At 35.3% G+C, this 24,307-nt stretch overlaps 1 protein-coding gene across 2 annotated transcripts in view; it reads right to left on the bottom strand.

Moving 5' to 3' along the window:
• Nucleotides 1-24,307, bottom strand: part of GPATCH2 (G-patch domain containing 2) — a 181,587-nt gene that overhangs the window by 8,457 nt on the left and 148,823 nt on the right. For both annotated transcript variants that reach the window (XM_038396695.2, XM_043511747.1), the window contains one exon: nucleotides 6,585-6,667. In XM_038396695.2, coding sequence (XP_038252623.1) covers nucleotides 6,585-6,667 — 83 coding nt within the window. The remainder of the gene's footprint in view (nucleotides 1-6,584; nucleotides 6,668-24,307) is intronic.

Here is a 24,307-nt window from a genome sequence, read left to right as displayed (position 1 = left end):
TACACTGATGACAACACAAAACCTGATCTGGCTTCTGGTCATGAGACATCACAGTTCCTTCGGAGCTGCACTATCAGGAACTCCCTCAAAGGAAATCCACTGAACCAGTAACACAGACTTTGACTTATTTTCTTTTCTGACTAAGTTCTACCAGGCCAGAAGTTGGAAAGTATGTGTCCTGTTCACCATAGCCCATTCAATCCTTTCTACCTATACCAGACACAAATTGCGTTGCATTCTTTTGCAGGAGCTCAAGGTTGGGTGGGAAGAGAAGGCACAATAGGGGTGGAAAAGTCCCCCTTACAGATAAGAGAAGAGCTGTTAGACAAAAACTGCCTTTGCAGTGAAATGATGCAGCACATTATTTACTCCACATTTTTGGCAACACTGCAAATATCACTCTTCTGTGTCTCTGAAGCAGATCTTCCAGTGTAAAATCTTCCGAAGCAGATAAAAAGCAAACTTGAAAACCTGGCAAAGTTGTTATTCTCTGATAAATGTTCAGTGACTTATGTGAAGTGAACTGTGGTTTGTGCCCAGGTCCTAGAGAACAGGGTTTACATCACAAAAATCACCCACAAAATTGGCAGCCTTGTGTAATCTCAGCAGAAATACCAGGAACTGAATCAACATGGGGACTAACAACGTCACGCTTAGAACTGATCCATTCATCACAAGGTTAAAACAGATTGCCAGGATAGTGTGAGGAAGCTTTCATTTTTTCTGCCCATACTTGACTTATTCTGTGAATGGGAGTTTTCTGTCAAACTAGTACTTTTCATAAGCATTAATTCATCAAAACAAAACTAGAAAACAAATATAAATGTTGTTAACTACTTGCACTAAGGAAAAACTAATCTACCTACTCAGGCATTGGTACCTCCAACCAGTGTACCACTCGAGGCTACATTCAAGATGCAGGAAACAATGCTATACATGGAGGGCAAAGAGGAATTAAGATAAAAGAAGGGGAATACTTCTAAGCCTTTTGGCTAAAATAAAGTAAAGATGAAGGAAGTTGGGGGGCTCTCTACCAAAATGAAATTCTGTGGAGGATCTCTTCGGATATGTCTATCCTGCAGTTGAGCGCTGTGATCGCAGCACGTGTAGTGTACCTGAGCTAGCTTTGAGATCACAGCTAGCTCAAGTAACAGCAGCAGAATAGCTGCGGCAGCAGAGGTAGTGGCATGGGCTAGCCACTCCTGTATATACTCAGGATGCTGGAAAGAGTTGTACTCAGGAGGCTAGCCTGTGCTATTGCTGTGGATACATTGCTATAGTTACTTAAGCTAGCTTTGATCTAGCTAGCTTGAGTATGCCTACACAAGCTGCAATCATACCTCTTGATTGCAGTATGGACATATCCTCAGTTACTCCATACCATCTGAAGATGATAGAAAACATGTCACAGTTATCAATCCTTCCTTGCCATGGATCTCCCTTCCATAATTAAATCATAGGAGAAATCCTATGTCAATTCCTCTTAAATATGCAATCTGTCACTTACATATGCAAACTTAATGCTGACCAAAGTTCTCTCTAGTGGTAATAAAGATGTCAGAATGCAAATCTAGGTATTTCTTCAGTGTGTGCTCCACAATTGTACACTCCTTCAGGTTTGTAAAAATCAAAATCTTGGTGCTTTATGCTGGAAAGTGAAAGAAGTATCTCCATCCTGAAATCAAGTCAATGGGTGTCTGTTTAGACACTACTACTATCTCCTGAAGAAAGAAAACTCTGAACGTGTTTGTGTTAGGAACCTGATCAATGTCTCTTACGTTTTTACACTATGGAAATGTTTTCTGATATGTTAAAAGGTTTTTTAATTTTTATTGATGTAAAATTATAGAAACTGTTATACATTGAATTGCACAAAACATAAAACTACATCAGTGAGATTCTTTCCTTCAAAATTAAATTACAATGGTAACTATATTTAAATGGATGAACATGAAGGCAGCTATGCTCTCTCATCCCTAGAAAAGGTCCTTCTAATATCAGGTTTAAGGCACAAGGCAGACCAGGATTGGGAAGCTTCCATTACTTGTTCAAGTGCTATACTTGTCTTGTTTACAGAGAAAGGAATTCTGTCTCTAGCACTGTCCTTTAACAAGTTACACAAAAAGTTCAAAAACCAAACCAAACAAAAAAAAAAACCTTTGCTCATACTATCATGCTATATTACTAAGACATGAATTCTAAGCTGAATGGAGCACATTCTAAATTTCCCACATAGATACAACAGAGAATTTGAACAACAATTCATACCCAGTGTTTTGAAAATTTACCCATAGTTTATCTAGGTAAGACCAAGTCTGCCTTTATGTGTAACTATCCCAGAAAGTAGACCTTCACCACAAGCTTAGCCTCAGCAACCTCTGTTACAAAGGTGTAATCACAATATTTTTCAAATAATCATTTTGGCATTGCAGATATTCAGGTCTTATTTTTAATCACAGATATATTAAGCATCAGCAAAATAGTTTGCTTAGCTGTTCCACTGGCAATTTTAAAAAAGGAATAAAAACATTTAGCCTTTTGATTACCTTGTTAAAGTGAGTCATGACAGCATTATAACCGTGCTCAGTATGGCTGCTATAATTAAGAATCTGTCAGGTTTTTCTTTAAAACACATTTTTTTAAAATGAGGTTTATAACTCAGTCATTTTAAATGCTATCATCTTGCAGTGTGACATACAAACCCTCAGCCCAGAAAAAGATATTGTAATTAAAATTTGTTTTTACAAAAAGCAATCAATATTTGTTAAGATGAATGGGATAATGTTCTGCGAGATGCCTTTTATATTTCCCTATATATTCTGTGTTTTAGTCATTTGTGCTTTATCATTTTATGATAATTTGAAGAACAAAATCTGAAGAAAGCCATGTTTGTTTGTTTCTGAGAACTATTTACTGGAGTATGCACAAAACTTTTTTTTATTTTACTTTGCATTAGTGTTCTGTAGTCTGTAAATTATGTTACTAGAAATCCACTAATGTCAAACAGAATTTGTGCACAAGGAATAGTGTATGTTTCACAACTGAGATTTAGAGGTTCTAAAGGGATAGAAAAAACCTACAGGATCAAAGAGATATAGGAAATATATGGAAACCAGAGAGTCACTTGGGGAGCTGAGAGAGAGTGAGGTACACAGAAGATGAAAGATAGTCAGAACACAAGAAAGAGAACCTGGGTTAAAAAAGTCTATTCAGGTTTTGAGTATAAACTTTTAGAATTTTTCTGTAGCATCTACAGAATGAATTAGAAATGTTTAAATGGACAATCTCTAAACTTTCAGTGAATATTTCAACTGCATACATTTCAAGAACACACTACTTGTTAATACTATCCTTTATTTTATGTATAATTACATTTTGTTGGTTGCTAATTACTTTTTCTAATACTGAACATGTTTTTGGTAGGGTCATTTTCTCTGACAGATAAACTAAATAATTAAATTACAGGAAAAACTTTGTATAAAAATAATATACCTTGAAGACATTGTGTCACTGCAATGAGACATACTGAATAGCACTACTACTCGAGTAGTTGGAACAAGCATGAAGTCATGCAGAATGACATGCACCCAAGTTTCATTGCTTAAACTGCTTTTGTAGTATCTGCTGTAGCATTGCTTAAAAAGGTATCAATTTCTATAGAAGAAGCTGGATGGGAAAAAAATTTAGTTGCCCATGATGTACCCTGTGCAGCAATCATTCTTTGAGACTTAAGAAACAGAAGACACATGTAAAAAGTACGCAATATGTTTTAGTTGGTAAACTAATTAGCTAAGTTCATGCAGTATTAAAAGAGGAGGCTTTCTTAAACAAGCCAAAACAGAAAATGTACTATAGCAAATAATGCAAAATAGGACTTCACTGTTTTTGCTGTCAGCTGGCTAGAAACTCCCTTCCCACCCATATCTAATAGTATTCCTCTTAGATTTGTTCACTGCTTTTCAACACAGCTTTACCTCACCTTTACAGATGACATTTTTCAAACTATAAAATGGTCTGTGCTGTTAAAACTTTCTTGCTTCAACAGTTTCTCATTGGTGTAAGAATAAGTCTACATCCTTTGTTACTAATATACACAAACCTATTGGCATGTGACTGACTCAAGGCTGAGAACAGGCTATAAATTTAGAAATCAATATCTAACTATCAATATTCATTTTACTTTTTCTTTCAATATAAAATACAAAGGTGAAAGAGCAGTAAATAAGCTAGAGTACTGAAATAAATTGGGTGTTCTTGTCACAATTAATAAATGTTTACCCAATAACACTGCTAGCTACAATAGTCTACAGCCATGTAAAATGTCTGAGAGTATGTACTGGAGCAGGTGCTAACCCAACTGTTCACAAAAATACACACAACATATTTCCATAGTTAATTAGCAATCACCAGTAATTCTTCTTGGTGCTATTTATCCCACATATATAAAACATACTGTGCATATTGCTATGGAAATGCATTTATCCAAGCAATTTTCTTCTGGAAACACAGATTGGGATTATGGAACTAAACTGTTTTGCTCACCTACCTGGATGACATACTAGGTAATGCTTTACTAATTTGTAGTACATGCATCATATCCCAAGATAAATCTTATAGTGGTTCACTGATCTATAGTCACTCTTTCAGCTTTCACTACTGTATTCAGCTAGGAAGCAGAGTAAGTACTGGTGGACTCATTCTGTTGATTTGCAAAGACAAACATCATTGTGATGGCTGTGTACATGCAATTTTTTTCTTTTTTCAAAGAAAAATGTTTCCTTTTTTTAGTTAATCCCAGTCCTTTTATTTCTATATTTTACCTAAAAATCCCAACCAGGACAATGGTAGCTTGTCCTACTCTAAATCCCTTTCTGGAATGAATGACATTAGGTAAATGCTTTTCTTTCTTCAAATAATGATAGCAAACATTCAAAAAATCAGTGTTTTAAAATTAATTTAGTTGTGGGAAGGAGTAGTAACGGCATGAACTGAGGTAGTGAACACATGTATTTCTGCAACATTTGTGTGTGAACATAGCTACCATTGTTTAATTTCCTAAATGTTTTTCCAAGTTTATAGTGGTTTCTTTAAAAAAAAAAACACACAAAGATTCAAACACAGAAAAACACTTCACATTATCAAAATCTAATACAGAAGGAAACTGAACTGCTCTTCTTGAATTAGAAAGATAAATCCACACTAGTTAAACAGTAGCAAATACAAGGCTTTTTCTTTTTCTCTTTCTTTTTATGATTTTGTATTTTTTTTTTAAAAAAAGACCCTGTATCTCTCTCTCAGTTTAAGACAAAAATCCTTTCAAAAATGTCATATATATTGAAGATATCACTATGTATCAGAAACACTGAATGCTTTTATAAAATATTTAGTAACTTCATTATCAAAAGACTGGCTTTGCAAACTAGGCTGGGGAATTAGCTTGTGAACAGTGGAAGTCCACAGTAAAATGTATGATAAAATAAATTTCACTATACTTTACACCAACTCTATACAAAATGACTTCCTTTGGTACTTGCAAGTTGTGAAGTCAAAATCACCTTGTAGAAATCATTGTATTAACCTCTCCTCAGCCATTAAGTATTTTCCTGTTCACTTCACATATGTTCAGAGTCTTGGGACCTGATCCAGACATTCTCTTTTTCATACTGCTTCCACTAAGATGTAATATTTCTGAGATTGTTCCTGGTCTATTTTTGTCACTGTTTGAAACACTGAAATATTGAGGGGCCATTCAACTGGAATGCAAACCGTTGGTTACTCTAAAGAATATCTAGGAGAGATCTGAATCAAAGAATTGTATGCATGTACACATTGTATATAATAAGGTACTGCAAGTATATGCTGATAAATAGCAATATATATATGAACATGTGTAGTCCAGAGGCTCACATACTACAACTATGTGAAATATATGAAGACAGACTAATAGAGATATACACAAAAAGATGCACAACCACACCCTCACCAGTCTAACTATATATAGTTAATATAAACAAATGGATCAGAATCCTGTAAATCACAGCCAAGTCATTTCACAGCTGTAACATCAGCAAAATGCATGCAACGGTTGTGATCTTGCAACTATAAAAATCTTTGAAAATGCACTTGCAGGTGTTAGCCATTTAATATGCTGCACTAATTCTGAAGCTATCTTTCATATACTTGACTCCAAACCTTCAATGATTTGCCCAACAAATCTTGTACAGTAAATTATATTTATTCTAGGTTTTCATATACATTCTTCATTGGAAAAATACTCTAGCTCTTCCTATCTTGTGTTGTTGAGTATACATGTATAGTAATCTCCTTTTGTTTAAGATTTTCATTCTGGGGAAACCAAATCACTTATTTAATAAGTACTGTGTTTGAAAAGGCTGAGAAATTGGAAAAGTCTAAACAACAATTAAAAGTCAGTTGCTTTCTTAATCTCTAGTACTATTATATTACCTGCCTAAAAGTATCTCAAGAGTGGCTGAATTTATTATGTACTTTGCTGTGTTGCTGACCTACTGCTTTGTATTTTAAAGATTTAGTTTTTGGGGTTTGGTTACAGTAAAATTGGTTACCTGTGGGTCCTGGTAGGGGTGCAGCTTTCCTTCTTCGTTTGATGTCTCCCATGCACAATGATCCTAAATGTACACTTGTTTGTCTGTAAGTGATTATCAGAGAAAACTATTAATAAAGGGGGGAAAATGCCACATAAATACACAGCTTGTATAATCTGAACCTAAATCAAAACATTCTCAATGAAGATGAAGCTGCACAATGAAGCCACCAATCTTGTTTATATCAAAACATAATTATGTTTGTTGACAAGCGCTCAGCATCTAAACACAGCATCATAAATTGTTACCAGAATGAATAATATAAAAGGAATGCTTTTTAATTTTCAAAACTGGCAATCTTTCTAGCTGAACATAAAACACTGTTTCTTCTGACAGGAAAATAGCTAAGATTAATTATCTAAAGAGATCACAATATTGTTGTAGGTTATCAATTGGTTACTAATGCCTTACTCTCAGAATGACATTTATTACAGGAAAAGTATTATCAATTTCTTTTAAGGTAACATGAAGAATGTCTGAGGTAACATGAAACAGAAAACTCTTCAAACACAGATGGAATAAAAGTGTAATTTTGCTATAAGTAACTTAACATTCCTTTAGAGAGGCACAGATACTGCTGGCTGCATCATTTGGTGAAGAATTAGGAAACAAGGGAAAAAGAAGAGGCATTTATGGAGATGTATAAAACATTATAGAGTACCTAAAAACACAAGTCCCAATATTGTGATTCTTTTAATTATAACTTAGTGAATTTTGTTAAATCACAAGGTGGGAAACAAATCTAGTAAACTGGTGCCAATGAAGAGTAATATGTTCCCATTCAAGGGGCCTGGGTTCAGTCTAGGATTTATAAATTTTGCTTTATTGCACATAAGCTTTCTTTAAGATATACTATTATTAATTGTGTAACAGATGATTAATTATGTGATTTAAAAGAATATTCAGATTTCCTGCATAATGTTGTAAAAAAAGAAAAACCACAAAACTGGGCTGAAAATGATCATAGTGTTTAACGTTTTATGGTACAAAACCACTTTTTAACTTAAATGTACTAATGACTTTGTTATTTCACATAGAGGGGCTTCAGTGGGTTATTTAAAAAATAAAATACTCTAATGCATATCCCAGATTAATTTATTGTGCCACAACGTCAGCATCGATTAACTTAACTTTCTATTTTAACATGGACTTTTCTTCCTTGAAACGGCCTCACAAGTTGAATTTAAATACAAATTTAACATCCAAAAGCTAAGTATAGTGGAACAATCCTTTTTTTCCCCCTCCTGCTATCACAGAGTAAATTTCAATTAGTTCTAAATTTATATTAATACTCTTTAAACCTCCAAATCTTCTGTAATTGGTAATACATGTAAAAACAGTGAAAACTGGAAATTTAAATAAAGTATAGAAAAGGTCAATAAACGCAAAATAAATATTCAAAAATCTATTTAAACAAAGTTGTTATTAAACTTGCAGGTTTTAATTTATGTTTTATATATTCTATTAACGTAACCATTTAAGTAAGTACATTATCAAGATGTGTGTGCTTTTTTTTTTTTTTTTTTTTAAAAAAAACCTGCTAAAATATAGAAAATGGGTTATGAATCCAGTCATATTACACTTGGGAAAACTCTCTCTTCAAGAATGACTTCAACTATCTTGATTACTCACTTGACTCCGATATCCATAATGCAACTAAATCACCCGTAGAATATATTTTCTGAAACTAAATATCAGAATTCAAATAAAGGAATGCAAAATATTAAAATTAGGAACTGTCTTAACCACTAAACTGAGATATGTCCTCATTTTATTCAAAATGAATATGCTGCAGATAAAAAAATGTGAAGACCTTCATATCTCATTGTCGATTTTTTTTAAAACATCAAGAAATAGGATTACCAATGAATACTAAACATAGATCACAGCTTCCCAAAATCCATATCCCATTATATTATTGCAGGGTCTTAGACTGTAAAAGTCTCCTGGACATGTCTCCTACTAGGTAGAGTGCAATGACTGTGTTTCTTTCTATGTAGAGGGAAAAGGGGAACAAAAAAACCAAAACAAAACAAACCCACACCACCCAAGGATGCAAGTAGGATGAAAGATAAAAATTAATAAAGTCAGCCAATTGAACCTCAAGACCTGAGCTACAGGAGTAACAGCTAGCTGTGCTTGAGTAATTCTACCCAGAATTGATTATCTGTTACACTGCATTGAGATATCTAGATTATTGATCAGTAAGATTATGGTACTCAGGTCCCACCACTTTACCTCCAGGCACATGCAATGGAGTTGCAACAAATAACACTAAGTAAGGACTACTTTGTTATTGTTGTCACCCTTCATGTAGAACATAGCAGTTACTTTTTAATTCAGAATCAATGAATGTCTGAAAGGCAGCCTTGTTCCTTAAGCATAAATGAATCATTTGTCTTTGCAAAGCACAACAATTTGATCACTAGCCAAGGTGAGAGTGGTTATTTCTTTGCTATGGTTTTGAGGAAAAGCTAGAGGTTTCTCTATGCTAGAAACTAACCAATATTCTTAAGAAATCGTTAAAGCAATAATTACACTTTTTCAAATCCACAGTCCATTATGAAGCTACCACTAATATTATACCTTTGACTAAAACTAGATTAATTTCAAACACTGTATTTATTTCAACAGGGGATTACAACTACCATTTTAGATGTATTGTTAATTGAATCGCAGAAAGACAAAAGACTACATTTTAAAGAGCAATGGACAAAGAACTGTCCCTAATCTGAAAACTACAGTTTAGAGAAAGCAAGCTATTACACTTTGGCTATAAACATAAACACTAGTGCATGAATATTACATTTCTAAATTGTAGATGTAGCGAGAACTCTGCCCCTCACAGTCTGGCTAGGGTTCAACAATATGCTTCTTAACATTAAAACACAAAAGCAAGGATTACAAATAGAAAGAAAGCTATTTGCCTGATTTCTCTCTATTTATCCATAGCTTGCTGCAAGCTATCATTTATAAATAGTGCTCTGGTGGGAAACTAGGCATTTTATTAGGGGGAAAAAAAAACTTGTTAAGACCACCTTGCCTGAAAACTTGGCTTTTGACGTGCTGGTGACAGGGACTGGAGCAAGCAGTGTCAAATGGAATAATTTTAAAGGAAAGACAACAGGAACTTGTCGCCTCATTTTATGTATTTACGAATAGAGGCTTTTCAGAGTATTAGACCTAGTTAAAGCTGCCCTCTGGATAAAAAGTGTTCCCAAGCAGCCTCAGACAAGCTTGGGAGACAAACAGATGTGACTATGGTCCCTGGCGTTTGGCAAGAACACTCACTGTCAATAAGAAAAATATAAGCATGGACAGGGCATCAGCTGCACAACAGTGGAGCAGGCCTGCAAGTGTCATAGCAGCGGCAAAGTTGTGGCAGAGGGAAGTAAAAAGGCTGTATAAGCCAGACTGGTGTGAACTTACACTAGTAGGCCAAGATTTTTGTTGTTATTATCATGCCTTAACATATTAAACAAAAAAGGAATGGAAAAATATACTGCCAGATTTTATTCCTTTTCCCTCTGATATACAGTATTTCCAGGGAAAAGATGGTAGTGGTACTATAAGCACAAGACAACATATCAAAATCATGTATATTAATAAAAAAAAGTAAGTTACACTATGGAAACTGCTGTCCTCAGAAATGGCTGACTCCATGTTGATAACAGGAGTCACCAGTGCTCATGCCTATTCGCTGTAAAGGTTATCATCCCACTGTTCAGTGCTATCTAATTTTCTTTACTTTCCCCCTCCATTCTGGCAGTCTGCCTTCCCATTTTTTTCTCTAGATAATGATTCCGGGAAATATGTCTAAATGATACATCTTCTAAATCCCACAGACAGAAACCATTCCATCCACACTGTTGCCATACAAACTCTTATTTTTCTATCACCTCAATATTCTTGTTACTACAATATTTTTAATGAGCTGTTTCTCATCTGAAATTATGAATGTTTGGCTTTCAAAGCCATCAGTAGCAGCTCAAGTCAGAGTTTGATCTAATTGGATCTTAGTGGTCATTAGCACCACCCTGTCCTGTGCAAAAAGCCTTCAGTTTCACGTTGACATTTCAATCCATACCCAGCCTTTGAAAGAGGCCCCCCACTTTCATGGACCATGGATACAGAAAACAGACCTTTATATGCCATTTCCACTTTGCGCATGTACTTTTATATAAAATTTTGTTAAGTGATATTTTATATAAAAACAAAAAGAAAAGAAAAAAAGAAAAGAAAGAAAACAGACTTACTTGTTTAACCTCTTCTTTTCCTACTTTTAAGGGTTTATGATGTTCTCAAGTATTATCACTGCCTTTGCTATTAACATTCAGATGGAATTAGAATTTCACTCTAGATTTAGTATTCGCTTTAGTCATTAAAAAGCAGTATAATGCGGTGGAATTAGCACAAGAAGTCAGCTACTTCTGAATACCATAGTTCTCCCCATGGCTTGCTGTGTGGATGTGGGGACATCACTAACCACCCTGTTCATTTTTCCATATATAAAAAACAGTACTCCTCCAAAAACAATTAATCTTCATTCCTACTACCCTGGAAGTGGGAATTATTCCATAGCTACTTCACAAAGGTGTGTTGTGAGAATTAAGTTTGTATAGCAGATGTCTTCATATGTGCTAGTACATTTTCTAAGACCTTGATTCCAATTAGGGGCTTTTGGGCACTACTGCAATACAAATAACACATTTACTTATGTATTTATTTTACGTCTACTCATTGCTCCAACATCCCTGTTGGTTATCCTACTCCAGTGTTTTCTTACTTTTAGGAGTTTTTGCTTTCCTCACAAGCTGTAATGCTTTGAGATCCATATTATTTACTCTTCTTGATGTGTTATAATTACACTATTAATTGCAATGTTAATACATGCACACCTCATTTCCTCTCCACAGTTTGTTTGGATTTCTGTTTACACTTCAGCAAAGCATCAAGCCATTTGCCAGATTACATTTTATATCTCTGTGACTTGGCACATATCTGTAAATAATGGAGATCCCTGTTTATTGCATTTTAGACATAACTTGAACTTTGAAAGTAGCAGTTCCTGATAGAGGTAAGAGTGGAAGAGTTTTCATGTTTTGCTCAAAAAACATTCTTATCTATTGGATTTCTGTACAGCTGATTTGGAAAGCATAGATTATGTTGTATGCTACACTGATGCTGAAATAACACTTTAAAACTAATTTTCACAGCATAATTTAATGAACTGATATCACCCAATATTCGTCTGTCCATTATATTCTGATCAACAACTCTTTCACTCAGCTTGGGCATTGAAATACTCTGTAAACAGCAATAACTATCCTAGCACAGTATCATTGAGTTCCTGCAGATGGCTGTAGAACTCTTCAATTATATCATTGGATGCTGTAGCTAATGCCTAGGCTTGATAAGTTACTAACTGAAGCTCTTTAGAAACAAATTTTAGTAAGGCTGGAGTTGACTGGTTTGAATTTTAGAAGGATCTAAGGCTTTATTATTAAGAAGGATTGTCACTCCCTTTGTCCATTTTCAATCTCAAAAGAGTTGGATGAGAATGGAGACAGAACGATGTGATGACTGCAACTCATTTGAAGCTTGAAATGGTTTGACAACAATTTCTTAAACAGACAATGTAATTATGCCATTAGGTGGCATGTTTGGACATTCCTGGTGGTGATCTACAAGGTTAATTTCTACTCTAATAATTTTAGTTTTCAAACTACAAGATGGTTTTAAGACAAGATTGAAAGAGTGATTCAGGGGTTTAGAAGGAAAGTATGGGAAGAGCTCATAAGATATAAAGGAGATCAATGAGTAACCTCTTTCCTCAACTATAACATTTACAGAAAGCAGGCTAGTCCAGAGGTGTAGTGTGAGATGGGAAGAGAGTATGGGGAGCAGTGGTCAGAACAATCGGGAGAAGATAGATAATGGAGAATGTCTAGAACCAGGAGAGCAATTCTGAAACTGGATTCAGAAATATATATTACATAAGAAAGCCAATAAAATGACTCAAAATGAAGGTGGATGACCTCGTCCATCTTTCTTGACAAGAGTACAGCACGACCACACTGTCTCATTATTCTAGTGTCCCTAATGTAATAACAGCATAGCAAAAGTTCTCTTTTTTTTTTTTTTTTTTTTAAACACAGGGTGGTCCACATTTTAGTATAGAGATTGCCTACTGGACCACATGTCCTCCTCCCACAGGAAGTTGCATAGACTGCCTCCTCCAGTTGATGGTGCAACTCTGTGGCGATTAGCAACTACTTGCATGGAAAACTGGACAGTATTTAAATGTATTTTTAGGTGTCTTAATATGATCGTGTTCTCCACAGACTGCTAGCAACTGCTTCATCACCTACCTGAGTGCCATGGACCACAATTTGAGCACCGTAGCACTATAAAGCATTAAACAATACATGTAGGTATTTCTAAGTTTCCTGTCACCTTAGTATCTAAATAAGGTAGTGGGACCAACACAAGTTTCAATGATTCAGTATGATTAAGCTTCCAAAAGTTTGGATGCTTATGCAAAGTCACACCCTTCCCTGCAATTGCCTTCTAGTATTAAGGAACATTTTCTAAAAATAATATCCCAATAGAACTGTAACATTTTACATGTTTACCCACCAGCTAGTTAGTGCTGTAAGTTTGGGTACAGTACATAATATTACTCATACATAAAGAGGTTTAATCCTGCCTCAAATGCACATCTCAACACAACTAACTATGGTACAGTTATGGCACCTTCATAATATGGTACTACAAAATGCAAGAGACGTATGTTGCAAAGCAATATATATATGCAAAGCAATGGCAAATAGGTTCGTTAGAAAGGGTTCTCTCCTAAATCTCAACCCTTTTCCCCCTTGTGGCACAGAGCCATTGCATCAAATTTTATAGTTCCTTTTGTTCTATGACTTTTTCCAGTCATCTAGAGGATGTCAGTCTGTTCAACAGAAGGATAACATTTGTCATTTACTGATAGGGTCTGCCTCGCTCTAACCTGCACAATTTGGGAGTGCTTCTCTGTGGAAACTAGAAGAAAACTCCTTATATAGATATTTAAGGGTAGAGAGAAAAAACAACCCAAAGTTTACCATAACTCTAAATAAGAACAATTGACTGAGGTCAGAACATGCATCTCCCACTTTTCCAAGATGTAGCTGTCCTGTATGTGACAAGCGCGCCACACATCCTAAAGCACTCTCCTTAGGATACGTCTACAATGCCCACGTTACAGCGCGGCCGTGGCAGCACTGTAATGTGAGCAGAATAGACATGCTTTATCGCCAGGAGAGAGCTCTCCCGGCGATAAAAAAACCCACCCCAAACAAGGGGTGGTAGCTGCACTCCCGGCGATAAAGTGCTGTCTATATTGGCACTTTTCAGTGCTAAAACTTTTGTCACTCACAGGGTGTTTTTCACACCCCTGAACAACTATAAAGTTTTAGTGCTGAAAGTGGCAGTGTAGATCCAACCTTAGCAAAGGAACATTTAAAGTTATTTTTTTAAGATGCAAAGGGGCACTGTTGGCTGTGCCTCTAATCCCATGCACTTTGACTGCCTGGTCTCCATTTGAATAGCAACTGATTGATATACTAATTACTGCAGGGCTGTCTCACAGAAATCTAGTATGAAGGGTTTTTTCTCCCCACATCCATACACGTTTCATATAGCAGGATACCGTGAGTGCATTATTGGTAAGTGCATAGCTCCTGGCTGTGACAACAGAGCTTCTGTAGACAAAGACAAATAAGTATGATCAAAATTGTTTCTGTAAAGATGGAGAATTTGGACCTCACCTGATAGTATTATTGTACAGGTTTCTCTTAAAAAAAAAAACACAAAACACACCTCTGTATCATTTTGTTAGGAATATTTGAGATAGATGTCACCCAGTATGATTGGATTTGTCTAACTTTAGGTCAAATCAATGTCCGAAATCTATTTTGTTGTTTGTCATGAAAAGCTATATAGCATTTGTGCCTGGCAGTGATTTGGACAGTCAGTGTCAGCAAGAAGTGCCAGAGTACCAGCTAATTTCTATTGATGTCATTCTGACAGCTGCTTTGTTCTCAAGCAATTTGTTCCCCCTTTTTCCAACAGTTTATTTTTTTTGGGGGGGTGGTAATTTGGCTCCTTTTGCTCAGGCTATAGATGAGGGCAAGGGTTTTCCCTCTACAGCCACATCCATCCAAACTTACTTAATTGGAGAATGACAGGGATTAGATATTTAATTTCACAGTTTTTATAGAACCAGTAAAAGCTGACACTGATGGTTTGAAGTAAGAGGGATCAGACTTTGAAGACCATGTGGATGGAGATTTTGTTTATGGCTTCAACAAACACATTTATGAATATCACCTAATCACTCATATCAGAACCTGTTACTATGGGGAATATGGCTTATATGCACTGGCTTTGCTCAGTGAAAATGTGCAGTAGCCAGACTGAATGTATGGTGAATTGGGAGAACTCTACATTCTAGTGCCCTGAGTTAACAAAGAACTAGGTAGCAGATAAACACATGAAGCATTCTTAAATGAAACATTCTTCTAAAATATATATTGGGTAAATATGTATTAAGTAAGGTTAGTGTTTTTAAATTCACATTAATTTTGCCAAAAAGACAGACATGGTTTTATCAGAATATACATTATTAAAAGGCAATTCAGCCATTTTCATCTACCATAAAATTAAGTATTCAGTATAGTGTGCCACCAATAGCAAAACTCCATGAAAAAATATATTGCAGATATCTCTAGCACAAAGTAGTCAGTTTGAAAATCAATATTTTAAAATCAAAATACCAAGAACAAATAGGCACTATGAATAAATTGCTTACCACATGGAATTAGAAGAATTGATGCAATTTTAAATGCAAAAATAGGGTATACTGTCTGTTTGCCTTGTATTTATATTATCTAAATCCTAAAGTAAAAATCAAAGATAAAAAAATTAGGGCTGTCAAGCAATTACAAAAATCGTGATTAATTGTGCCGTTAAAAATAATAGACTACCATTTATATCATAGAATATTAGGATTGGAAGAGATCTCAGGAGGCCATCTAGTTCAATCCCATGCTCAACATTTTCAAATATATATATTTTTGGATGTTTTCCACATTTTCCAATATATTGATTTTAATTACAACACAGAATACAAGGTGTACAGTGCTCATTTTATTTTTATTATCAATATTTGCACTGTAAAAATAAAAAATAGTATTTTTCAATTCACTTAATAAAAGTACTGGAGTGCAATCTCTATATCATAAAAAGTTTAATTTACAAATGTAGAGTTATGTACAAAAAATAACTGCATTCAAAAATAAAACAATGTGAAACTTTAGAGCCTACACGTCCACTCAGTCCTACTTCTTGTTCAGCCAATCACTCAGACAAACAAGTTTGTTTACATTTGCAGGAGATAATGCTGCCAGCTTCTTGTTTACAATATCACCTGAAAGTGAGAATGCGCGTTCTCATGGCACTGTTGTAGCTGGTGTTACAAGATATTTATGTGCCTAAAGATTGATATGTCCCTTCATGCTTCAACCACCATTTCAGAGGATGTGTCCATGTTGATGATGGGTTCTGCTCGATAATGATCCAAAGCAGTACAGACCGATGCATTTTCATTTTCATCATCATGAGTCACGTCACCAGCAGAAGTTTGATTTTCTTTTTTGGTGGTTCGGGTTCTCTAGTTTCCATATCAGAGAGTTGCTCTTATAAGACTTCTGAAAGCATGCTCCACATCCTATCCTGATCAGATTTTAGGAGGCACTTGAAATTCTTAAATCTTGGGTCAAATGCTGCCGCTATCTTTAGAAATCTCCCATTGGTACCTTCTTTGCATTTTGTCAAATCTGCAATGAAAGTGTTCTTAAAACGATCAACATGCTGGGTCGTCATCCAAGACTGCTATAACACGAATGAGGGTAAAACACAGCATAGGAAACATACAATTCTCCCCCAAGGAGTTCAGTCACAAATTTAATTAACACCTTTTTTTTTTTTAAACGAGCATCAGCAGCAGGGAAGCATGTCCTCCGGAATGGTGGCTGAACCATGAAGGGGCATACAAATGTTTAGCATATCTGGCACGTAAATACCTTGCAAAGCCAGCTACAAAAGTGTCATGTGAATGTCTGCTCTCACTTTCAGTGACATTATACATCTCACTGACATTATAAATAAGAAAAGGGCAACATTATCTCTCATAAACGTAAAGAAACTTGTTTGTCTTAGCAACTGGTTGCACAAGAAGTAGGACTGAGCGGACTAGTAGGAGCTAAAATTTTACATTATTTTATTTTTGAGTACAGTTATGTAACAAAAAACTACATTTGTAAGTTGCACTTTCATGATAAAGAGAATGCACTATGATACTTGTATGAGGTGAATTTTTACAGTGCAAGTATTTGAAATAAAAATAATATAAAGTGAGCACTGCACACTTTGTATTCTGTGTTGTAATTGAACTAAATATATTTGAAAACGTACAATTTACGAAAACATCCAAAATATTTTATAAATTTCAATTGGTATTCTATTGATTAACAGTGCAATTAAAACTGTGATTAACCGTGATTAATTTTTTTATTGTGATAAATTTTTTTGAGTTAATCATGTGAGTTAACTGCGATTGACAGCCCGAAAAAAAGTCATTCCTGGGTTGCAGCCTCCCATACTAATTTGCAGAAACTCCATACATAGTTATGAACAACTAAAAAGAGTGTACATTACTAGTAAGATGTGCAGCCTCTTAACTAGACTCTTGCTACTGTAATTAGGATTGTCTGCAAAAATTTACCAAAAAGTGTATATAGCAATCTTTTTCAATTATTAATAAATAGAAATTGGCAAAATAATTTTGTATTTACAGCTACACACTCATATCAATAGTAAATTACAGATATTATATAGAAATACAGAACATTAATTTCTTACTCTTATGAGGATGAGAGTATACCTCCCAAGTGTTATCACTTTTGTTGGTTTTTTAAATTTTTTTTTACACAAAAAACAACAAAAAACACTGTTCAGATGAAATCAGAATTCCAGCCTAGATCTAGCTACTGACTTTACAAGCTCTGAAGCTTTTTTTCAGACTCAGTTATAAGAATGACATCACCAACGTAACACAGATTGTAGCATCTGCCTCTACCAGTGTGAAGACCAATACATTAACCATCAAAAGTGATGCACTTTTTTCTTTTTATTAAATGTTAAACAGATGTGATAGTAGCATTGTTCTATGTCAAACTCCTTTCATATCAAGCCAATCTGTTAGAATGCAACTTTAAACGTAAGAGTGACATTTGTTTTAATGGACTATTAGCACAATTTAACTATGAATGGGAAATATTAATATCTCTTGTCAGTGGACTCTCTCATCACCACCTACAGTACTCTAACACTTGTCTTCACATTGTCTTTTTCCAGCACTTCTGAGACTTAATTCAAGTTCACCTGAACGAAGCAAGTCTCTATTGGCATCACGTTCAGCAAATCCAAATGGAAATCAAGTCCAATGCCACAGTATATGCCACAGCACCCAGTCTCCAGAGACCAATGGACTTTAACTGTGAACTAAAAATCTTTTAAAAAAATATCTGTATTAGAGATTTACTGTCCTCAGAAAGGATAATGCATTGTTTTTCTTCTTTCTAATTAGTAATTTAAGCATATGTTCAGCATTTAACTCTAAATGTTTGCCTTTTCCCCAAGCTCTAAGACAGCTGTCCACAATGTGAATGCCAGAAAACATTTAAATATCAACATCTGTTGAATTATGTTAATTTAATGTAATATAATTGGGCATGAGTTGGAATTGATCAAAAGTATATGAATTAGACAAAGGCAAATCCAAACTGATATCCTGGTACACAAACAAGTCAACAAAGAATGCTAGGAAAGAAAAATTCTGTTTTAACAAAACTAGAACAGCTCATTCAAGATTATAGCTTTCCTCACAAAGAAATACCACCATTTTGTACTTTTCATCATGGGAAACTCCTGCATCTACAATACTGGAACCTGCTGAGACAGAGGACTTGGAAGGGATTTATACTGAAAAAGTCATGTTGTAAGAATGACTCTTAAAATGTCCATAAAAGGGTAATATGACGGCTATGAAGAAAAAAACCTAACTTCATTTGTTTTTAGAAGCGAAGAATGAGAAGATCTACTCTATGATCAAAAGAGTTCACTCAACTGATTTTAGATTACAGAATTCTAAACATAACATGTATTATGATTTTTATGTCAAGTAACAATTAAAAAAAGATGGATATGGTTCATATTTAAGTATCTGTAAAATGCGGTTAGCAAAGAGATGATGTTATTGGAGTAGAATGTTGCAACAGGATAACGGTCTCCTGCTGTTCCAGAAATTCCAAGGCAAACAAAACCTTTTGCTCTAACCAGGAAACAGTGATTTTGTGCCAACATTCTTAACATGAATTTCTATTACACCAAAGTATATCTACACTTTGCGCTGGGGGTGTAATTCTGAGCTTGAAGAGACATACCCCCACTAGCTCTGAATGAGCTAGCATGCTAAAATTAGAGTGCATGTGTAGTGGCGTGAGAGGTTAGCTGTCGAAGTATGTACTTAACATCTCTGATGAGGGTGTACTCGCATGTCAGTTGCACATGGTGTTGGTGCCACTGGATCTGCATGCTCACTTGGTAAAATCCCAGAAAATTTATTCTGTGCCCAATCACATTCATTAATTACTTTATGAGTTAAAATTAATTGAAAATATGTTCTTTAAGAAATTAAACATCCAATATCACGATTTTTATTTCTCATATTATCTTATTAATGGAAGAACAGAGACAGTTCAAAGTTTCCATATAGTTAAAACTTATTGAAATATTATACATAGGCTATATTCCAAGGTTTTTATAAAGGGATAAATGTTCATTTTTTTTAATTCTTGTTTTTAACTGCAGTGCCTGACAAATAATATTCTAATACAGAGAATTCCACGAAAAACTGCCCTTTTTCAAAATGGCTGCAATCTTCAATTTTTCTCAATTAGACTGAATCCTAACTGCCACAGAGAAAGTGGTAGCCATTGACAGTATAGCATGACATCATCCTCTCTGAGGGTGACACCAAGAGGAAAAATGTAGTGTTTAAAAATCATTTAAATTTAATCTGCAACTAGAAACACTATTACGTATATGCAATAACTATACAATAATATTAATGTCACTAAAAGAATTAAAAGAGTGCATGTTTGAGTGCTTTAGCTATCTGTTTCTATCTTAACATACACCTTTTTAAGTTTAACCTTAATTCTCAATTACCTGTATTTGTAGTGGATTGTATTTGGAATTACCACAAATTTTATACTTTAATTATGGATATATATTCAATCTTAACTCCAGTTTAATGTATTTTTGTTGGCAATATCAATAAATGTGTAGGATGACAACAGTGAATAATTACTGTATAAAATATACTAATTCTTAGCGATATTAATATAAAGCTATGTGTTCATTTTCCTGTACAGGGTCTAAAAACAGACAGAGTTCACATCTTTTGGTACAGTAATTTCATTCCATAAAAGCCACATTAAACAATTATCGTTCTTGTAATTAACCAGTAGGTCTAATGTACAGTTTTCTTATCCCAATCTATTAACAGCTGCTCAAAAAATGTAGTAATTAATGGTTTCATTTATTTCTGGCAAACCTGCAACACGACAAATAGTTTTGTATCTGCTGCAAATTAGGACTCCTTCCCAAACAACAGATGACACGGTGGGAAAAAGGGAGCAGACAGCATCCTTGCACATCTTTGTCTCTTTAGAAGATCAAATAAAGAGCAGTTGTAATTCTATTTGTCACATCTGTGTAACAAAATACAGTGATCTGTATCAGATGAAACTGAATGAGTTCTGTTCAAATGTAAATGGGGATTTTCTTTCTGACCTGATGGAAAGAAGGCTGAACTCAATATTTCTACATCTCAAGCAAAAATATATTTTTCAAATCTCAATTACACAAAAGGTGACCATTCTCATTTTAGAACTCTCCTTTTCATTATTAATTTACACAGAATACCAAAATAAAATAAAAAAAATATAATGTAGATGATGCATTCTTTTTTCCAACCTATCCAAAATATTTAGAAGTCTGGGCAGGACTGAGATTTGAAAGGGTTGGTGGGTTACAGAAAATCTGGAAAACGTATGCTCAATATTCTTATTAACATTTACCATGTGACATTTTTCTTTCATACTACCCACTATGTCTCTTGTATCATTTCCCCAGCTTCCATCGCTAACAGGCTTCTCTCTTTTAGGGATGCGAAGAGACCTGTTTCAGACTGTGCTGTTTCCTATGGCCAGAAAAGAGGAACAACAGATAGACGCAGGCTCCTGAGCGCTTGCCCATTTTTTTTTCCATGTCAGCACTTCTACATTAGTGATGGAAAAGAACTGAGGGCCAGGAAATGTGTTTTGTTCTTAAAAAGACAGAGTTCACACAGTCTCTGGGAACCAGTGATAAATGATCAAATTATTTTATCATATCTGGGAAAAGTGGCAGCAAATCTTGTCTTGTTTTTTCCTTCAGCCTCTCAATACATGTACATACCATAAATCCCATTTATAATACGATGAGCCAGAAGAAAAAAACCCACCTGATTGAATAATTATTGTACTTAATGTGCAGATACTTTAAAAATAATGAAGACCATTAGAAATAATGAAAATTATTCTAGAAGTTTAAGTACTTTGACTGTCTGCAATTTTGTTTTCCTAATCAATTGATTACAGCATAGACTAACTCCTCTAGTGCTATTTAAGACAAAAACCCAAAAAAGGAGATCTTAAATTTGGTAATCTATCAATAAGAATGGCCACATTGCATCATACAAATGGCTAATCTAGCCCAGAATCCTGTCTTCCAACAGTGACTGATGACAGATGCTTCAGAAGGAATGGACACAACAGGGGAATTATCGAGTGATCCATCCCCTCTTGTCAAATCCCAGCTTCTGGCAGTCAGATATTTAGGGACACCTGAAGCATGGGGTTGTGTCCATGATCATCTTGGCGAATAGCGATTAATGGATCTATCCTCCATAAACTTATCTAATTCTTTTTTTAAACTGAGTTATATACAGGGCATTCAAAACATCGTCTGGCAACAAGTTCCACAAGTTCCAGGTTGACTGTGTGTTGTGTGAAGAAGTACTTTCTTTTGTTTGTTTTAAACCTGCTGCCTATTAATTTAATTGAGGGACCCTTAGTTCTTGTGTTATGTGAAGGGGTAAATATCACTTCCCTATTCATGTTCTCCATACCATCCATGATTTTATAGAACTCTACCATATTCCCCTTAACTGTCTCTTTCTTAAGCTGAACAGTCCCAGTCTTGCTTTGAGGCTATATTAAATGTAAATAGAGTTGAAACTCATCTTCATTTTTAAATTTTAATGTTTGTCATCTCTTTTATGAGCAACCCAATACAGTTAAGATCCTCCTGAAAATATCAACACTACTGCATAGAAAAAAAGACAACAGACCGACTGAGTGCTTATCCCTTCTTACCTGACTGGTACGGTTCTGGAGTAAATTATTCCACAATTCATTGATCTAGTGCAATATAGGTCTCTAATCTTTATTTTTTTTCCACGTGCTGAGACAAGAACTGTGGTCACTCATCCAAAAGGTGTAAGAAAAGTCAAGGCAAACATAAAAAGAAAATGTCTTTCAGAACACCAAAAAAAAAAATAAAAAAATTCACATGACTAGAAATAAGCCAGTGTGGAAACTACACAAAGAGATACATTTAACAACTCCAGTCTTGCAATAAGAACAACAGATATAGTTTTACTGACTAAAAGGCAAAGGCAACAGTTTGGTTACACTTGCGGTTTGTTCTTAAAAATGTTTAAGAGACCAAATAACCAAACTTAGCAGCAGTACAATATGAAAAGAAGACAGGCATATCTTCCTTCCAGAAAACAAGTCTCACTTTCCCAGAAGTTGTGCTTCAAATATAGCTAGTAGTATTTATAGCATGATTTTACAAGTTACAAAATGTTTTATAAGTCACTAAAATCCAACCTACCAATTCATAACATTTCCTTAACTCGTTGTTTTGTTTTTTACTTTTCTTATATCTGTTTTGGATACTCCAGTCCAAACCAGTTAGGCCCAGAGGTAGATCCCGACCTGTGCTAAGAAACATCAATCATGTATCTTGGCTTTGACAGATTTCCTATTTTCTAATGCCAAAGCTGATTTCAGCTTTGCAAAGCATTGTGGGATACTGGGTGAACAGAATTGTAGGGAGAGTATAATACATTTAGTTAACATAACTTTCTAAATTTTTTATATTTATATATAATAGTAATACTGTGCATATAATACCCATTAATGTGGCATATATTATGCTAAATTTATATGCATCGGCTAGCAGCTTAAAAGTCTAAAGTGTGCTGGGTAATAATTTTACAAACCTTCAATTGTTTACCATCTGTTAATTTTCTATTATTGTATTTAGCAATAAACCGCAAGACAAGACATTTCTATTGATCATAGTTGTAATTTGTTGTGAGCTTCCTTTAAAAGGAGATTAATTATCTGAATTATAATATCCTTACATGTCAAATGTAATCACTGAAAATGCGCAAAAGGTAATTCAGAATCAATCTTGGATTGCTTGAGACTTTCAAGTGAGAACTAAGGGTAGGTCTACACTATGAAATTAGGTCGATATTATAGAAGTCAATTTTTAGAAACTGATTTTATACAGTCGATTGTGTATGTCCACCCTAAGCGCATTAAGTCAGTGGAGTGCGTCCTAACTACCGTGGCTAGCATCGACTTATGGAGCAGTGCACCGTGGGTAGCTATCCCACAGTTCCCGCAGTCTCCACCACCCATTGGAATTCTGGGTTAAGCTCCCAATGCCTGATGGGGCAAAAACATTGTCGTGGGTGGTTTTGGGTACATGTCATCAGTCGCCCCTCCCTCTGTGAAAGCCATGGCAGACAATCATTTTGCACCTTCTTTCCGTGTGGACGCCATACTGCTTTCAGCGGATGGTGCAGTAGGACTGCTAACCGTCATCATCCACCACTGCAACTCTGCTCTGCTGCTATTGTCTCAACAACGAATTTCTCCATGTTGTCTGTCATGGGCTCACAGGTACGTGTGTTCTTCCTCGGGAAAAGTGCGCGGTGCTAACCATTGTTCTCCACCGCTTCCACTGCAACTCTGCTCTCCTGCTCTCATGAATCCACCTCACAGGTTCTCTATAAATATCTATTCTCATGGCATCCGTCGTCAGCCACTGCTTCCGCTGCAACTTGCTCTCCTGCAGAAGCAATAACACGGCAAGCATGGAGCCTGCTTAGATCACCGCGGCAGTTATGAGCATTGTAAACACCTCACGCATTATCCTGCAGTATATGCAGAACCTGCAAAATCAGGTGAGGCGGTGACAGCAGCACAGTGACGAGAGTGATGAGGACATGGACACAGATTTCTCTCAAAGTACGGGCCCCGGCAATTTGGACATCCTGGTGGCAATGAGGCAGGCTCATGTCGTGGAACGCCGATTCTGGGCCTGGGAAACAAGTACAGACTAGTGGGACCGCATAATGTTGCGGGTCTGGAATGATTCCCAGTGGCTGC

This window comes from Dermochelys coriacea, chromosome 3 (genome assembly GCF_009764565.3).
Source record: "Dermochelys coriacea isolate rDerCor1 chromosome 3, rDerCor1.pri.v4, whole genome shotgun sequence".
Taxonomy (NCBI): domain Eukaryota; kingdom Metazoa; phylum Chordata; order Testudines; family Dermochelyidae; genus Dermochelys; species Dermochelys coriacea.
The sequence above is the reverse complement of the archived record's forward strand: the minus strand, read 5'-3'. Positions and strand labels throughout refer to the sequence as shown.